General features: G+C 47.9%; 1 protein-coding gene across 1 annotated transcript; it reads left to right on the forward strand.

Moving 5' to 3' along the window:
- The first annotated feature begins 7,741 nt into the window (after positions 1-7,741).
- Positions 7,742-15,067, forward strand: Kcnmb1 (potassium calcium-activated channel subfamily M regulatory beta subunit 1). Its single transcript, XM_051167754.1, has 4 exons — positions 7,742-8,062; positions 9,362-9,519; positions 10,888-11,059; positions 14,715-15,067. Exons 2-4 carry the CDS (start codon positions 9,386-9,388, stop codon positions 14,982-14,984), a joined length of 576 nt encoding a protein of 191 aa, XP_051023711.1. The 5' UTR covers positions 7,742-8,062; positions 9,362-9,385; the 3' UTR covers positions 14,985-15,067.
- The last annotated feature ends 3,984 nt before the right edge of the window (positions 15,068-19,051 follow it).

A 19,051-nucleotide genomic window follows, 5' to 3' on the forward strand; every position in this document is an offset into this window, starting at 1 on the left:
ATGGGAGGCACTGCCTGAGGCCACAGGTTAGCAGAAGTGGAGAGAACTACTTTGTTGTCTCAGCCCTCAGAGTGGCATTGCTTGTGTTTGAGACCCTCAAGTCTTCACGAGAGATGAATTAGCCCAGTTTTCAGTGATGTTCATGCCTCACCCCTTCTGGCCCATATCAGGCTGAGGCAGGGCTAAGAAGGTCCTGTTTGGTCTCAAACCTGGGAAAAAAGGCTCAGGGAGGTGCCTATTAATACATCAACAGGTTCTTTGCTGCCAGACAAAAGGAAGCAAGACCATTAACGGTCATTCTCTCCTCTCTCTCTCTCTCTCTCTCTCTCTCTCTCTCTCTCTCTCTCTCTCTCTCTCTCTCTCTTTCTCTCTCTCTCTCTCTCTCCCTCCCTCTCTCTCTCTCTTTCTCCCCTGCCACCATGATGCTATCAACCATGTTATAATGCAGACAAGAGATTAAGAGCACTGACTGCTCTTCAAGAGGTTATGAGTTCAATTACCAGCAACTACATGGTGGCTCACAACCATCTATGATGTGATCTGATGCCCTCTTCTGGCCTGCAGGTGTACATGCAGGCAGAGCATTGTATATGTAATAATAAATAAATCTTAAAAAAAAAAAAAAAAAAAAAAAGAAGGCACTCACCAGAGACTGACAGATGGGGCAACCTAGTCTTAGACTTCTAGCTTTCAAAGGCACTTTGTTAGAACATCAAGAAATGGATGAAGAGACCACCATATTGTATTCTCATTCCTATCCCTGAGTTGGACCCTGAAATCTAACCTTATATGTCCACTGTACCTCATACCCGTCCATTCCTGTGAAGTGACATTTATGTGTGAGCACGGCCTCAGTGTGTATGGTGAAGCAGGTCTGCTGTGTCCCATTAGACACCGACAAGCAAGAAAACACCATCGCTCCCAGGATGATGAATCTTCATGGTTCATTTGACTGCATTTAGAATCACCATAGTAGCGCACCTGTAATGCCAAGGAGGGTCTCGTGGTAAACTGAGTGAGGAAGATCCACCCTTATTGTACGTAGCAGCATTCTGTGGCCTAGGTTCTCAGACCGAATCAAACAGAGAAGCAAGCTGAGCACCAGCGTTCATCACTCTCCAGTTCCTGACTGAAGACAGGATGTGACCAGCTGCCTGGTGCTCCTGATGCCACACCTCCCCCAGGGTAGTGTCCCAAACTATGATCCTGAACGACCCTTCCTGAAAGTGGCTGCTGCCAAGCCCTGCAACACTCCTTGAACATTCGCCAACGCAGCTCGGATGAGGCCTACCTATTCTGGGTTAGTCACATGCTGGAAACTGCAATCTCCTTAGGAAGATGGTTTTGGCACACCCACAAAATTGATGACAATATTCTGGTCACATGAAACAAGGGGGTTTTCTCCAATGACATAACCCACCACAGCAAAGGTCCATGGGCCTTGGTGTATTTCTCTAGGAGCTTGAGATGCGATACAGAATAAGCACGGTGACAGAGCATGTCCCTGGTCTTAGTGGGTTTGCATTCTGGTGGAGACACGGCAATGGAGAAGCCATGTTGGTCAATGTACTGTTACCCAAAGAAAGAAGCTGAACAAAGTACATGCCACAGAAGGCACATGAGTCTCTCGAATGAGAATGGATGGTCATGTGCCACCTAGAAGGTAGCATCCTATCTGGCCTTCTTCTCTCTCTCTTTGTTGTCCAAATTTCCCGCAAACATAGGCAGTATTGCAACGAGGAACAGACATTTCCACATAGTCAGCCTACTTACGCTTCAGCCATGTTCCGCCTGTCTCAAAGAGGGCCTCCAAGCTGTTGAACAACACTGTGTTAATAGTACTGCAGGTTAAAACACCTGGTTATGGAGGAAGAAAAATGGAGCTGAGGAATATGAGGTTAAATGAGGCAGAAAAAAAAAAAAAAAAAAGAGATTCCCCTCGTACTAGGGAGGGACTGCATAGGGTGGTTTGCCATACCTTTTCACAGTGTTTAATTCTCCTACTGACATTTAATTTTGTTGGTGCAGTATTTTGTCTTTCCAGTGCCACAAACATTCTTCCCTAGATATTTTCTCAGCATTTATTTTTGTGTTAGTTGCCCTTATTTGTGGAGAATGAATTTCAAGACCCTGGTGGATGCCTGCAACTTGAAATTCTACACACACTGTAATATTTCTGTTGTACACATATCTATCATATCTCTGAAAAAGTTTAATTTATAAGTTAGGTACGGAAAAAATTAACCACAACTAGCAATAAAATAGAACAATTATGATGATGTAAGGCAATGAAAATAATTTAAAATGTATGAATTATTTATCTCTGGAATTTTCCATGTTATGTTTTCAGGCTGCTGTTGACTATGGGGAAGTGAAGCTGTCAAGACCGAAACCATGGCTATCAGGAGACCACTATGTTCTCATAAATATAGCTTTTTCTTTTGCAGTTTTAGCAATCTGATCTCCTACAGGGGATATAGCTGATGAAATTTTCTTCAGCAGGGTGATGTCCTCAGAGCCTCAGAACAGTGAGTGCTGAGATGTCTGTCCTGGGGCCACCAGCTTACCCCCCCCGCCGCCACCCTCAGAAAATGGCACACACTGGACAGAGGCTCCAGACATGGCTGACTCATGGGACTTACTGATTCAAAGGGCTTACATAAGTAAGCAAATGCTAAATTGGAAAAGAACTGTGGAGGACGGAGAGGGGCTGCAAGCCAGCTGCAGTAGGCACTGTAGAAGCACACTGCTCCTCTTGGCAATAGCTCCCATGGGTGTTGGAGGGTCTGTGGGGGGGGCAGTGGGCATAGACTCAGATCCAGGGTCCATGACATCTCATTCTGGGCGTGGCCCTGGGGAAAATCACTTGGCTTTCTATGTTGACAGAAAACACAGACCTTTGTGGGGATTATTGATACGAATGATTGTGTATTTGTTTACTTCACAAGACTTGCCTTGGACACCTGAAACCACAGAGGCCACCAAACCCCACTTAGAATCAATTTTTCTATGCACGCACACTCATGACAAAGTTAAACTTACAATTTAGGCCCATAAGAGATAATTACTAGTAATTAAAACAATATACCATAGTAAAGGTTATTTAAAATGTATGAATTGTGTATTTCTGAAATATTCTATTAATATTTTCTGACCGTGGTTAAACATGGTGTGGTGGCATGAATAAAAATAGGCCCTTAGGCCCATAGGGAGAGGCACTGTTAGGAGGTGTGGCCTTGTTAGATGGGCGTGGCCTTGTTGGAGGAAGTGCGTCTTTCTGGGGGTGGGCTTTGAGGTTTACATATACTCAAACTGTGTCCAGTGTGGCTCACAGTCAGTTCTGCTGCCTGTGGATGTAGAACTCTCAGCCCCTTCCTGCACACTGCCGTGCTTCTCGCTATGACAATAAAGAACTAAACCTCTGAAACTGTAAGCCAGCCCCAATTAAACATTTTCCTTTATAAGAGTTGCCGTGGCCATGGTGTCTCTGCACAGCAATAAACCCTAACTAAAACCAAGTGGGTAACACTGAAGCAGCGCAAAACAGAGTCTCGGATAAGGGAGGGCCATGGTCCCTACAGGTTCCTGTTCTGATTTGGCTCCTGGGTGTCTCTCACCTTTAAGTTTGGTCACCAATAGGATGTCCTCCACTCTGTCCTAGTTTCCTGGTAAGTGAAGGCTTTCATGGGACATGCCTCTTGGGCTAGTATGCGGATATAAGTGAGTATATACCATTTGAGTCTTTCTGCTTCTGGGTTAACTCATTCATTATGATCATTTCTAGCTCAATCCATTTGTCCACAAATTTCGGGAATTCCTGTTTTTAATAGTTGAGTAGTATTCCATAGTGTATATGTACCACAGTTTCTTTATCCATTCTTCTACTGAGGGACACTTAGGCTGTTTTCATGTTTCATGAAGGAGTGTTCTGGGACTCTAGATGAGAGAAGCATGGGAGAATAGCAAAGTAGAAGGATCCAGAGGGTCCTAGAAACCTATAAGAAGAACATTACAATAGGCAGATTTGGGCCCAGGGGTCCCGCTCAAACTATGGCACCAGCCAAGGACGATACAGGCCATAAACTTTAAACCCCTACCCACATCTAGCCAATGGACAGGACATTCTCCACAGTTGAGTGGAGAGTGGGGTATGACTTTCACACATACTCTGGTGCTTCATATTTGACCATGTCCCCTGGAGGGGGCGACCTAATGGCACTCGGAGGAAGGATAGCAGGCTACCAAGAAGAGGCTTGATACCCTATGAGCATATAAAGGGGGAAGAAGTCCCCCTCAGGCACAGTCATAGGGGAGGGGAGTAAGGGGAAAATGGGAGGGAGGGAAGAATGGGAGGATATAAGGGATGGGATAACCATTGAGATGTAACAAGAATAAATTAATTAAAAAAAAATGGGGGGAGTTTGGTCACCAGCAGATGGCGCTACTGGAAGGTTGTAGAAATGGTAGGAAGCAAAGACCTAAGGGGAGAAAGTAGGTCACGGAGATGTGATCTTGAAGGGTATGTTGTCCATATTTCTGGACCCCTTTCTCTGTTTGTATCCTGTTCTTCTTGAAGTAAGCGGCGACCTCCAGCAATGCCACTCCTGTCCTTAGTGTGTTCTGCTTTACCGAGGTCCTAACGACAGCCCAGCCAGTCTAAGCTGAAGCCTCTGAATACGAGTCAAAACCACGCCCATCAGCCACGAGAAGCTAACAGCCCATGGCCTGGCACACTGTAGATGCTCAGTAGATAGATAATAAACTCCCTCTCTTGGCTGCCCTTCTGCTCCAGTTGTGCCGCAGTGTGAGTCGGTGGGAGGGTAGAGTTAGCGTTTCTAAGCTCCTAGTTGCCACTCAGTACAATCATCTCAGGTTTTTAATTCCTACTGGCTCGGTACTTCCACCGCCAGCAGCAACAGGGACCACCCCATTTAAAAATCACTTAGCGTATGTTTGCTCCCGTTATGAAGGCCGGCGCAAGAAATCACTTAGCACACCTCGCGACACAAATTGCTCATATACTCTGCTCTTGGTTTTGTGGATTTGGAGCTCAGGGAACCCAAGGGCTAGTTTGTTTGTCTCTGCTCTGTGGTCCAAGGCCTCAGCTAGGAGACCTTAGCTTAGAGAGGACGCTAAGCTCAGGACTGGAGCCCTCTGTGGGTCTGGAAAGAGATGCTAACTGCCTGCAACCCGTATTCAGCTTCCTGCTAAGTGGGGGGATGGTTCCACGGGAGAGTCCCAAGAAAAGGTGCTCAGTGGATGCTGTAGCCTTAAGCAGAATTTAACCTTGGTGAGCAGGCAGTGTCTTCACCAGCATATTCTGCTGTCTGGGTGGGCAGTGACAGAGCTCCACCCAGGCTAGCAGAGAGCCATAACGTGGATGGTATGAGGAGTGACTGTCTCTGAAACGTTCTCTTTCAACACCTTGTGCCATGTTCTCAGATGAGTTCCCATCCCTTAAAAGTCACACAGGGTGCTATTGTCTCCCTCCTGCAGAACCTCAGTGGCATCCCTATAAAATGGGTAGAGAGCCTCTTCTTCAGAGGACCACTGTGAGCCTTGCACTATTACAGAGGATGTTGGAAGGCTGAGGTTGGAGGCGTCTCATGATTTCTGACATCCCAAGAATCACCCACATTTCCAGGCACGACACCATTGTCTCTTTCCCCTGTGGCCATCAGTCACACACACACTAACCCTAACCCTCCCATGATCCACGATTTTCATTAGCTCACCCTGGAGGGAAAGCGAGGCTCGCCCTTGAAGTTTTGTTGTGGCTCAGTAGGATGCAGCAGGTGCCTTTCCTGCCTCATCAAGAACCTCATCAGTGTTTATAAATTCCAAATGTGTAACCTTTCTTCATCCACTGAGTGAGATATGAATGGCCCTTTGTCCACATTTATAAAAGCAAACATATACTACCCATATCTCTTTCCCAAGGAATAAGGTTTTTTTTTTCTAAGCGATTTTGTAGTTTCCAGGAGAACATTTCTCGTCCTTGAAGGAACCACAGCCCAACATTGGAAAATCCTTTTAAGGACTTCTCACAGATCCTTACTTCCCCTTCATAGTCAATTTTCCTGTTCTCTGTGCTTCAAGAGATCCTTGTCTGTGGGGGGTGGGTGGGTAAGGAACCTGCTGTACCTGCCTGAGGACTAAGTTCAAATCTCCAACAGCCATGCAAAAATCTGGGCACAGCTGGATGCATATTTGCAACCCCAGCACTCTGAGCAAGGGACACAGGACTACTAGGAATTGCTAGCCACCAGCCGAGCTCTAGGTTCAGTGCAAGAGCCTATTTTTGTTTTTGTTTGTTTGTTTGTTTGCTTTGTCCTAAGACTGGGTTTCTCTGTAGCCCTGGCTGTCCTGGAACTCACTCTGTAGACCAGGCTGGCCTCAAACTCACAGCCATCCACCTGCCTCTGCCTCCTGAGTGCTGGGATTAAAGGAGTGTGCCACCACTGCTTGGCTGAAAGATCTTTTATAAGATGGAGCACGATAGAGCAGAGCATCCAGCGTTCGCCTCCAGTCTCCATGCATGCACACGTGTGTGAATATACCCAACACACAGCCATACACATACACACATACCATACACAGATAACACACACCATACCTATCCAAACACACATACATGTCACACACATATGCATACACCACACAGACACCACACACATGCGTGCACACACTAATAAATCTCCATTTGGTATGAGGTCTGTTGAATAGACAATTGACTTTCTTGTTAGAGTAAATGAGAAAAAGGGAGGTGGGAGTGGGATGGTGCTCATCATCAGAGTACCAAGTAGCTCTGAGTGACAGCTGGTTCCTTCTGAGCCTCATCAGGCCCCTCATCATCAGGTGGCCGACTTAGATGAGAGGTGGGAAACACTCAATGGGCAGGAATATCTAAGCTGCAGCCACTGCCCAGGGGTTGGGGACACCAGAGGTGACCTCTAGAACTTTAGATGGCTGGGGACATATCAGAGGTATGATATGGGGGGGGGAGGGTTGGAGCAGTCCCTTGGTGGGCTGGGATGGCTGGGATTTGCCACTGAAAGGGGCTAACTTTTAATCTGGCTCTGCCCAGCAAGAACCTCTGGAGCAGCCATCAAATCTGCCAGCCTTAGTTCCATGCAGATGTCTAGCGAGGCACCAAGGTGTGTGTGTGTGTGTGTGTGTGTGTGTGTGTGTGTGTGTGTGTGTGTTCTTCCTGCTTCTTCAACTCCACTCTTACAGCACTCTCTTTAGGACCAGGAAAGCAGAAGCAGGTTTGCTGGCAATATGATGTTGCATTGTCTTACCGGTTGCAGTCGGTCTGTGGGAGGGCCCTAGCAGAACACTGTCCCTGGACCTGGATGGTTGGCGGGAAGGAGCCCTGGGACCCACTAATGCCAGCTTCAGCACCAGTGGTCCTTAAAAGATGGACTTTCCTCCGTTATCTCAACCATTTCTAACTCATCACATGCCTGAACAAAGTTAAGTTTTCAAAACGCTAGTGATAGAAGGGAGAAAACACAGGCCCAGAGAAGAGCCACAGCTTGTTCAGAGCCACACAAGGTGTCAGTGACAAAGGCAGGAGGCTCTGGCTGCTCTGGTGTGGATTTTCAGGGGGTTAGTGAAAAGCCCAACTCCTCTACCTCCCTCCCCTGCTCCACACGAAGAAGATCATTTCCTATTTCTGGCTTCTCTGCCAGCCGAGAGACTGAGTGTAGAAGAAACATTTCTGTACATATCAGGATGGTCTTGTGGGGTGGGTAATGAGTTCTGCTATTTGACATCTGTTTCCCAGGAGACTCTGGGAAATGCAGGGGCAGAGTCCCCAACAGCAGCTGAGGGATGCGGAGGTACATACCTGCTTGTGGAGTTTTTGTCCCGAGGCAAGCTGTGTGCTCAGACTTGACCATGTTTGGGCATGGAGGCTCGACCCAGATGGGACTGAAGACTGCTTCCCTGGAGACCAACTGGGAGACCAAACTTCCTGCTAGAGCTCTCAGGCCTGAGTTGGGGTGGGGGCAGGGGGCGGGCAGAGAGAAACCATCTGCCAACGGAGACCCAGGGAACTGTGAGTACTGCTTGGGAAGGGCTTCTGAGAAGCTAGGGCAATGGGAAGAAGGTGGGAGATGGCAGCCTGTGATGGCACGGATAAGGTGGTGGGAACCCCCCGCCCCCATCTCTCCTGCTGGCCGCCAGAGTTCTGGCACCCGAGGGCCTGGCATGTCAACTCTGGTCTGGGAGTCTCTTTAGTGGCCAGGATCACTCTTTGTCACTTGTCATCAGTAGAGGGGTGGGATGACAAACAGGCCTGGCAGAGTGCTCTAAGCCTTTTCAGCTCCTCAGTTAATGATAGCTCCAGTTTCCGGAGGGCTTCCGTTGTTGCAAATTTGTGATGCTCGACTGTGTTGGTAGGTCTGCATCAGGACTTTGAGGCGGGCACTATTTTCTTTTTACAGTTATGTGGTTGCTAAGCAGCAAAGCTAGGACTTGACCTCACATCTGATTACCTCAGACCCTCTCTTCTCTATAGTCCCCCAAGCCCCTACACACTCCATTTCCAGCCCTTCTAAGGAAGAGGTTGTCAACCCAACAGTTAAGGCAAGCAAGATACTTCATTTACCCTTTTACAACTTTCTTTAATCCAGCCCAGACCTAGGGTGATTTTCTACAAAGTTCCATCCGAGGAGTCCTGAGACATTTATCATCTCCCTATAGTCTAACGGAAATGTCTTCTCTTATCATAAAGACCCATTTCCTCCTGTCTTAGGTCACAATGGATACCAAGGCTTCCTCCTTCCTGCTGGAGGTTCTTACTCAGTCTACTGAATCCCAGATTCCCACCTAAGATTTAAACAGAATCTTACGATCGAGCCCAGGAGTTGATGTTTCTTTTAGAAATCACCCCATGTAGCTGGTCAGCCGTCGGGACATTACAGGCAGGTGAGACTAGGACAAGGCACAGAAGCTGGACAGATGCTTCCCTTTCCTGTCTTTCTGAGACCCCCACACTCTAGCCTTCACCAGGCTCCCACTGTCACTCATCTTGGGAATGCCTAGGAGTCTAGGAGGGCTCCCTGGAAGAAGCAGGCACCACTAGGAAATTCCCGACACGTGTGCTCAGCTTCTCAGCCACTAGATTATCTCAGAAAGAGAATCGGTGATAATGGATCCTGAGTATTTAAAAGGTAACCACAAGGCCTGGGGCCAGGGTAGGCCCCTTTAAGGCCACAGCCCCCGTGAAAGTTGCAAAGCCTTATATTTAATAAGAGTGATGTTTGTATTTGATTACATCCCCTCTCACCTGCCCTCCCTTCTATAGACCTATGGCCTGGGCTGGTCTCATTTCTTTTTGCCATCCTGGTCCTAGAAATGATTGCTGCCCCCAGCGGCCATGGGGAAGAAGCTGGTGATGGCCCAGAAGCGTGGAGAGACCCGAGCCCTCTGTCTGGGGGTGGCACTGGTAGTGTGTGCTGCCATCACCTACTATGTCCTAGGTACCACTCTACTCCCCCTCTACCAGAAAAGGTATGGACCTCCTCACTGCCTGCATCTACCTGCCCTGCCCTTGACCCCTCGCAGCAGTCTGGATAGACTAGGCATCCTTCCTTCATCCATAGGCTCAGGGGTTTCAGTGCTGGGGGTTGGGGTGGGGATGCAGACCAGGAAGAGCCCTGCTAGCCTGAGACCTGGTGGTGACAGGTGTGGGAAACCATTACCATAAGAAACAGCCCTCCAGTGAGAGTGTGATCCTTGAAGGATACTCGGAATGGCGGACTCCAGCAGCGGTCTACACTCATGACTCTGAGATGGGAGCTCCCTCTTTTCTGAGCATGCCTCTCCTTGCCTGGGTTTTCCTAACAAGTGAGGGAGTATTGGTACTGAGCTGACATCTGTTCCCCCAAATTTTAGGCAGGAATTTTGCAGAGTGCTCTGCATCCTCATGCCTCACTCTGTGGCATGCCATTACTCCAGCTTTTAAAGAAGAGCTGTGGACTTCTGATTGCTATTGTCTTCAGAACAGACACACAAGTGCTTTCCCAGCCCACCCTTGGCTGAGTCTCACGCCCTTCCTCTGGGCATAGTCTGGCTTCTGATAACTCTCTCCTGTCTGACAGTGGGTTCCCCATAGGATACAGGGAGCTGAGTCACAGTCCATTTGCTTAGGAGTTGATGAGCCTGTTGGCCTCTCTTGGGCCAGCTCTGCATTGTTTTACAATTCTGCAGTCATGGCAGGCCAGAGTCTCACCCAAGTGAGGTGCTGCCAAGCAGTCCCATGCCTCCCCAGCTCTGTCCTGCCACCCTCCAACCCTGAACACCGTATCGAGCTCCTCATATAGTTCCTCCTTTTTAGTGGAAAGAGCAGAGATTCTGGAGCTACCCAACCCTTGCCTCAGGTGGCGCGTGTCCCCCAGAAGTCACCTGTCTCATTTGAGGTTTTCATCTCCACTTGTGACTTGGAGTTGATAAGTTGATATGGATAAGAAGGTCTCAGGCTTGTCTTTTCATCACAACACCAGAACTTGGGCCCAAGCACCTGAGACATTCTGCCTCATTTTTTCTACAGTAGGACTCAGCTATGGGGATGCTTTTTTCTTTTTTTTCTTTTTTTTTTTAAAGTTCTCAGCTGTGGGCTGGGTAGCAAGGTCAGAGAACCATAATGTAGGAAATGTCCAAGAGCCAGCCAGTCTGAAATTGTTATTATTTATGCCAGAGTCCAGGACTCTAGGGCCATAGACCTAGTTAGTATTACATACTCATGGCAAGGTGAAAGTCCCTGCCCTGGGCTTCTCTAAAGACTCTCAGGAAACCAGGGACTCAAAGTGGCTGCACGTTGCCCTTGTCCTTGAGACATGTGTGTGTGTGTATGTGTGTGTGCGTGTGTTGTCTCCCCAGTGTGTGGACCCAGGAATCTATTTGTCACTTGATTGAAACCAACATCAAGGACCATGAAGAGCTGGAGGGCAAGAAGGTACCCCAGTACCCATGCCTTTGGGTCAATGTATCAACTGTGGACAGATGGGCCATGTTGTATCACACAGAGGACACTCGGGACAAAAACCAGCAGGTAATGAATGGAGGCCAGGCATATTAGCCCTGACAGGCTTGTGAACTTCTCCTCAGCTACCCATGCCTCTAAAGCCAAGATGTATCAATCAGCCTAAATAGGGTCTTATAGAGAGCATGAGGTGGGGTCAGCCTTGGATCTTTCATGTTGAAATCAGACAGACCTGAGTGGTTTGAATTGCCCCTAATTGGCTGTGCAACTGGGGGAAAGTCCCGTAGGTCCTGGGAGTCTGTTTCCACCCTTAATAAATGGGGGCTAATGCCATACCCAGAAGGGCTATATTAAAGCCCAGTGCCATGACCAATGTGCCGAGCCTCATGCTGGCAAGTGGTGGGCACTCAGAGAGGAGAAACAGTCTTTGCTGGGTACTGCTTCCATCAACCGAGTCCGACAGTGGAGCTGGGTGAATCCCTGGGCCACCTGGGATCCAGGGCTACAGCAACCTCCCTAATAAACATAAGCCTTTCCCTCATCTGCAGCCCCTTGGCGCTGATCACCATCATAGCCCTCCCTGTTGTACAGACAAGTTGGTTTCCCTCCCCTCTTTTCCTTTCCTTCACTTCCCCCACTTATTCAACAACCACTGAGCCTTCGCAAGTCGGGCACGTGGGTCTCACGAGGAAAGAGAGAATATAGGAACACTAATAACAGGGAGGGATGGTGCCACAGAGAGCAGCGGGGAGAGTGATGGGGCTCCAGGGAGGAGGCGATGTTCTCCAGTTGGCAATGAGGCCCTGAGCAGAGGAGTGTTGGGTCAGGCATCTCAAAACAGGCAATTCCTGTAGCCACAGAAACACGGGATGAGGGAGGCAGAGCAATGGTGGGACTCAGCATAGGCATGAGGGAGAAGGCTAGGCAAAGGCAGTGACTAGAAGACTTGATTCTGGAAATGCCACCCGATGGAGGGCCCGGAAGAGGCTGAAGGGTCTAAGGTCTGTTTCCAGAGGACTTCTGTGTAACTATGGAAATAATATTAGCATATAAACTGGGGAGCCTCAATTCTGGTTAAGTATGACGACCATTTAGACATAACAAAACCAGAGAATCCCTGGGTATATCTCAGGAGTCTAAGGTTGGATGTTGTTGCTGTGAGCCACAGGAGGCCCAGGGTCACCATGCAAGTGATGCTGGGAAGACAGAGTCAGCAGCCATATAAGGTCAGGTACTAGTTATCAGATGGAAGCTGGGCCACAGCAGTCCCCAGGACAGGGGTGTGGACTTGTCACAAGGATGATACTAACAGTCATAACTGAGGCTGATGGGATAGGAAGGGCAAGGTGCCTGGCGTGTGTGGAGAGGTGGGGGTCTGTGGGCTATCTGGTAGTGGGGTCACGCAAAGAAGGGGTGGAAATGCATAGAAGTTAGATCTGTGGTCACCATCTATGTGGGACAAGAACCCCAAGGCCCACAAGGATGAGCTCCTACCATTGGTTCCTGCTTCTGCTTTGGCATCCAGCAACCCTAATTTATCCAAGGAGTGAGGAAAACATTTTCAAACATGAGATGCTGTAATGTAGCTATGGTGCCATTCTCCTGGCACCCTGGGTGAAGGCTGCTTCCTTATCCTGAGACTGCCATCCCAGAGGAGCCAGAAGCTAGCCTGACTCCTGCTTGATTTGTGAACAGCCTGTATTAACTTCTTCTCCAGCGAGGGAAGGAGGGGGTTGTTAAACCACGACACCCACAGACCGCAAACAGAGAACTGAGAGCAGCCTGCCAGGCTGGGACAGTCCAGCGCATTCTATTCTCTGGGCTAGCATCTGAGTGTGTGGCTGGCTCGCGGATGCTCCAGGTTGGTAGCATGCTCTCTGGAGGTACCAGGCTCTCCTTCCTCCTCCACAGCCTGCTCTTGTCTCCTCCCACCAAGTGCAGACTAGGGAAAGGGCCTTAGATCCTTCTCTGTAGCCTACGCTAACAAGAGTGAAGCCTTAGACTAGAGGCAGGGCAGCATCACTTCAGCTTGTGCAGCTGTCCCAGGGCTGGTTATACCAGGGCCATGCAGAGAGGGATAAAATGTCCCAGGCCTTGGCTTGGCCCTAGAGAGTGAACTCCTGCCTAGTGTCTTGACAAATAGATCAAGAATATAGAACCTTTAGGAACCCCAAGAATACAAAAGACAGGAATGCCTTGGGATAGGTGCAGATAGCACACCAGACTTCATGGTTTAAATGGGAAAGCAGCAATTACTCCAGTTTCATAGATAAGACATCATCGTCATCATCATCTCTTCCATTTTTGAACTTATAAGGTGTGGGCTCTTATATAAGTTTCCTAGTTTAATCCCCAGGGCAGGTCTAGGCAAGCTCCACCACAAATGACTTCACAAAGGCGTAAAGAGGTTATGCTAGTTGCCAAGGTCGCACAGCTTGAAAGCTGTGCTTGAACCTGGGCCTATCTGTGCTCAGTGGGCAAGGTCACCCCATGACAGTCCTGCTGCTAATCCCCCTGCAATTGCCCAGCACCTCTGAAGGCTAGATACTCCAGGAGCGTTAGCGTTCCCTGGCTCACTGGGGAGTTGACCTGCCTGCAGTTCCCCTGCTTCCCGGGCATTAACACTGTGACGTAGCGTCTCCACACTGCTGGACTGGGTGCTAGCACAGCAGGCAGCTTGGGCAGTAACTGAGTCCCAAGGGGACATTAGCTCCATGCTTGCCCATAGGGCTTTAGGTTTACTTAGCTGACCTTGGACATTTCACTAGAGCATGGCCCTGGAACATCCCTACTTCCTTTGTGTCTGCACATCACAGGGTAGGAGCCCATGCTTCTGGGTACCCCTTGAGGTATTCCACTGTGGGTCTACAGAGGGGTTCACCCTTGCAAAGTATCTCTTGAGGTTCACAGGCGGCACCCAGTCCTTCTGACACAGAACGATTCAAGGCAGGTCTCTACTCTGTCTTTCCAGAGCTTTGCAGCTGGGTCTCATCATTCTCACAGGCCAGAAGGTTCCTAATAGCAACAGCCAGTGCCAGAGTTTAAATGTGTGCTGTGCTCTGCCTGCCTGGAGCTCTTTTCTGCACTTTCTCTCTTTCCTTTGGATTCTGTCACAGACCCACTTGCCAACATATTTTCTTTGGTTCACACAAGATTAGACTTCAAAGACTCTTCTATTTGAATCTTAGCCAGTACTTTGAAATCCTGAGAGTTCGCAATAAAATCAGATTTTCTGGCTTCCCTGGATGCTTTGGCGCATGGTGTGGTGTCTGTTGTCCAGAAGGAGTGACAGTTCTCTCTGACACTGAGGTAGATGCCAGTCTGTCCCTGTCACCTCCTGCTACCTTCACTTCTCAGTGTTACTTGCATGAGCTTGCGTACAGACCCCCTTGTCCCTGGATTTGTATGACTCATGATTCTCTCTAGCCCATCACCATGACATCATTAAACCATCTCAGTAACGAAGGCTCAGAGACGGTGAGCTATTTGCCTGTGATTTTGCAGCAAAATAGATGCAGATGCAGGCCTCCAACCAAGCCCTGCATCCAAGTGTGCAACAATCATGTTGAGTGGTACCAAGGCCACTATGCATACACAGAGACCAACCATGTTCTCCAGGGAGTGATTCCCAAGCCAGCATTTTTCTCATACCCCAAAGCCTCACCCTGGGCCTCTTAGAAGGGAACATTCAAAAGCCTAAGCACGCCCACTTCTCCCCCTACAGTGCTCCTATATTCCCAGGAACCTGGACAACTACTGGATGGCCCTGGCTGACGTGGAGAAGGTCAAATCTAATTTCCACATGCACCGTGCTTTCTACTGCTTTTCTGCACCTCAAGTCAATGAGACCAGCGTTGTGTATCGGCGCCTCTATGGACCCCAAGTCCTCCTCTTCTCCTTCTTCTGGCCCACCTTCCTGCTGACTGGTGGTCTCCTCATTATTGCCATGGTGAAGCTCAACAGGTCCCTATCCATCTTGGCAGCTCAGAAGTAGACCAATCCCCTCTGCACCACAGCGGGGGAGCCACCAGGGACAGCAGGGGAGTCACCAGGGACAGCAGAGAAGTCACCAGGGACAGCAGGAGAGTCACCAGGAACAGCAGGGGCCCAGACAAAGCTGATCGCCCCTTTCTTCCTCTTGTCTCCTCCTTTGTTTGTTCAACTCTTGCTCAAGAGTGTTTAGTAGTTTCCTGGTACTTTTGGAGGGCAAAGGGCTGTCCGTCATAGCTCCCCACTCCCTGTCATCAATATTGTCACCTCTGTTCCTGTGTGCTCTCTCTTACCTCACATGCCTGCCTATCATACCCAGGATGTTGTCCAAATTCAACTTCTTTGAATTGTCATTAAAAACAACTGTCCAAATTCTGCTTTTTTGAATTGTCATTAAAAACAATCACTCTCATTTATAGGCGAACTAAGCATATTGCTTTTTGTTAAGGACATTAAGTCACACACACACACACACACACACACACACACACACACACACACATTATTCTAAAACTTAAATATACTATTGTCCTTCAGTACCCACAGGGCCCAGTTCTGCAGCTCCCTCAGATGACAAAAATCCCTTCTATAAAGTGGGGCAGTGTCTGCGTGGCACCTCTCACACCTTCCCACACGCCTCACAATGTCTCCAGATGACTAGTCACACCCACCGCAGCATCAGTGCCGTACCCGGGTTTCATTCTCTATCACTTAGGGAATAATGACGAGAAAGGACCCATCCATATTCACAAATGATGCAATTTTTTCCCCAAATACTTTCAATCTGCAGTTGATTGAATCCAATGGGGCAGAACCTGCTGATACACAGAGTCCAAACATATACACACAATAGCAAAAGTCTGTGAGGAAATAAACTCAAAGACTTCAAAATATTAGCCATGGCATGGTGGTGAGGCTTAATTTTCTTCCTTGCCTCTGCTCCTTTTTTGTTTGTTTGTTATTTTCGTTTTTCAGTAAAAGGATGATCATACACTCTATTGTTTGCTTTTGATCAGAAAAGCAATATATATGTGTGATTTTGTAACTTGTTGAAAGGGGCCGCCCTCAAGGAGATGAGGGTAGGCTCCAAGAAGGAGACCAGGCCGGGCTGCAAGAGGCTGTTTCTCCTGTCAGAGACAGGCTGGGAAGTCACAGCTGTTAGGCTTCCTGGTTGGAAGAAAAGGCTTTTGCTTAGATGAGGATTTGCAGTTCATGTTGCAGATGATTTCAACATGACTCCTTAGAAGCACAGGTGTCGAACATTTAACGCATTTAATGTTAATGACATTTGGAGGTGATTAGGGTTAGAATGGGCGCCCAAGATGGCACCATTGGCTTTACAAGAACAAGGAGAGAGAGAGACCTGGAGTAGCATGTGGTGCTGCCTCACCATTCCATGCTTTCACCTCATGGATGCTGGGGGGTGGGGGTGGGGGTCAGGTGAACAGCACATTTGTCTCTTCTGCCCAGGGAGCCCTAACAGTTTCCTTTCCTCTGGGGTCAGGAAAGCCACATTCTGATACTGTGTTGTATTTCTCAAGATGCTGCTCCTGAGGAGATTCACAAAAGAGTAGGAGGGCTCTCTCTGTGCTGTTTCTTACAACTACACATGAATCTGTAATAGCTCCTAAGTTCAAAGTCAATTTAGAAAGAGAAAGCAATGGTTCCAACAAGGAGTCTGACTTAAGGGGTTACTTTATGCCAGTTTCAAGACCTACATTTGGGTCTAAAAGACACGGAAACTCAGAGCATCCAAACAGCAGGAGAAATGACACATCCTCCTAGATGAATTAGTGCGTAGGGATGCCTAGGCTCCCCTGTCCATACATTAGTCATGATGACCTTCATTTCCTTGGGAAAAGTGTTGCCCTCCTGTCAACAAGGACTGGCCTACTTCCACCAAAAGCCACACCCAGCTGTGCTCACAGAACTGCATGGGCAGGGTGAGTGTGAAGCAATGGGCATGTGAGCGTGACAAGGTGTTAGATGTGGGGGGAAAGATGATCTTGGCCACAACAGCTGCCTAGGAACAGAGAGCCCTCATCCATCCTGAATAGGTCATGTTAATGAACATCAGGTGCTTGCTGAACTTTTGCACTGGCTCTCATGGGCTGTAGCTCACACCTGCAGAGGTGTTCCCGGTTCATTCCTCAGGTGTCCTTTCTCCTAACCCAGACACCACATGAAGATCAGGGGCAACAGGACCACCGAGCTTCTGACCAGAAGTAAGAGGGATCTTTGTGTGACATCCCAATAGTGCCAGTCCCCAGACAGTTTCAGCTCTTCCACCAAGGCTGTAACTCAAAGAAGGTGGGCCTTTTCCATTTTTAAAGGTTCCCAAGGGAAAAGCTTTCTCTGCTCTCCATAAGCCTGGATGGGCAGAGAGATGAGTCAGATACATTCCTGCCTTCAAGGAGCTGTCCATCTTCTTGCTCTGTCCCCAGCCCCGTCACCACCATTATTAAGGGGTCCCTTCTTTGTGGTACAGAACCTGACTTGTGTGCATTTAAAATCATATAATACAGAAATCTTAACTTGTGTGATTCACTGAACTGATAACCTGGCTTTCCTCTAAATCAATGGTTCTCAACTTGTGGGTCATACATAACCCTTTGGGAATAGAGTGACCCTTTCACTAGGGTCACCCAAGACCATTGCAAAGCACAGATGTTTACATTATGATTCATAACAGCAGCAACAAAAATAACTTTATAGTTGGGACTCACCACAATATGAAGCACTACATTAAAGGGTCACAGCATTAGGAAGGTTGAGAACCACTGCTCTAAACAGACATATTTCACCCCGTATCTCTCCTGCTGTCAACTGCCTTGGATCAGCCAATTGCAACATGCACTGATGCTGTTACTGACTGTGACAGCCGGTTGCTAAGAATGTCCAGTGCCCTTTTAGCTCCTCTTGCATCTGGAGGAATCTGAATTCTGTGAAATATTTGGGAAGATGCCGTTTGAGCAAGTGCAGCTGACCTGATCCTCACCAGTAGAGGTTCCTTCACAGGCAGATGAATGCAGGTTGGAGGCATGGGGATCTTGCCTCAAGTGTAGGACAGCTGTTCTGAAGCTGGAAGTCTGTGGGGCCACAGCCCTTAGGTAAGGCTTCTGAGCTGGAAATCACATCTTTTCCTACTCATTCCCCCTAAAAACACGTTGCCAGAAGTTCCAGATCAGGACAGTATGATATACATATCATAGCTGATCAAATATGGAACACTGATTGGAGTCCAGCTGCTTGGTTAACTAGACATTAGAGATATATTCATAAAACATGCAACAGAGACAAAAGAGATGGCTCAGTGGTTAAGGGTGTGTGTGTGTTGCTCTTGCAGAGGATGTGCGTTTGATTCTCAACACCCACATCAGGCAGCTCACATCTGTCTGTAACTCCAGCTCCAAGGGGGATCTGATAGTTCCGGGCTCCATGAGTACCTGCACTCATGTGCACATGCTGACACTCAGACACACACACACTCACACACTCATGCACACACACTCACATACATGCACACACACTCACACACATGCACATAGATTCACACACATGCACACACTCACACATGCACACACTCACATGCACATACGTACACACACATGCACACACATTCTCACACATACTCTCATATATGCACACACACACACTTAAAAATAAAAAGAAATTTTTAAAAATGTAAAACAATGAGCTTTCTCTTGATAATTTTTGGAAGATAAAATTATTTTTCATAAAATGTTTTTTGTATATGCAACAGATTTATTATTACTTTAAAATAAAGAAATTGAAGTAAGATGCTTCCAAATTTCTAGCTTTAATTTGTAAAACAAAAACTACTTGGATCTTCAATGTTTTAAAAAAGTGTAATGGGTCCTGAGACTAAAGAGCTTTAGAAAGTAGAGCTACTGTGTGTAGAGATAAGGATGGTGTCTCTCTGCACTGTATCCATAGAAATATAAAGCCATCCTCTATAGCAGCAGTTCTCAAGCTGTGGATTGCAACACCTTTGGAGGGTATGTGTCAAATGATCATTTCGCAGAGATTATGTAAGACCATCAGAAAACA

This window comes from Acomys russatus, chromosome 25 (assembly GCF_903995435.1).
Source record: "Acomys russatus chromosome 25, mAcoRus1.1, whole genome shotgun sequence".
Classification (NCBI taxonomy): domain Eukaryota; kingdom Metazoa; phylum Chordata; class Mammalia; order Rodentia; family Muridae; genus Acomys; species Acomys russatus.

Bases quoted from the DNA above. Each gene is read 5' to 3' on its own strand.
- Kcnmb1 (XM_051167754.1), top strand. From the start codon at position 9,386: ATGGGGAAGAAGCTGGTGATGGCCCAGAAGCGTGGAGAGACCCGAGCC. The intron at 9,520-10,887 runs GTATGGACCTCC...TTGTCTCCCCAG, and splicing joins CTCCCCCTCTACCAGAAAAG to TGTGTGGACCCAGGAATCTA. The intron at 11,060-14,714 runs GTAATGAATGGA...CTCCCCCTACAG, and splicing joins CTCGGGACAAAAACCAGCAG to TGCTCCTATATTCCCAGGAA.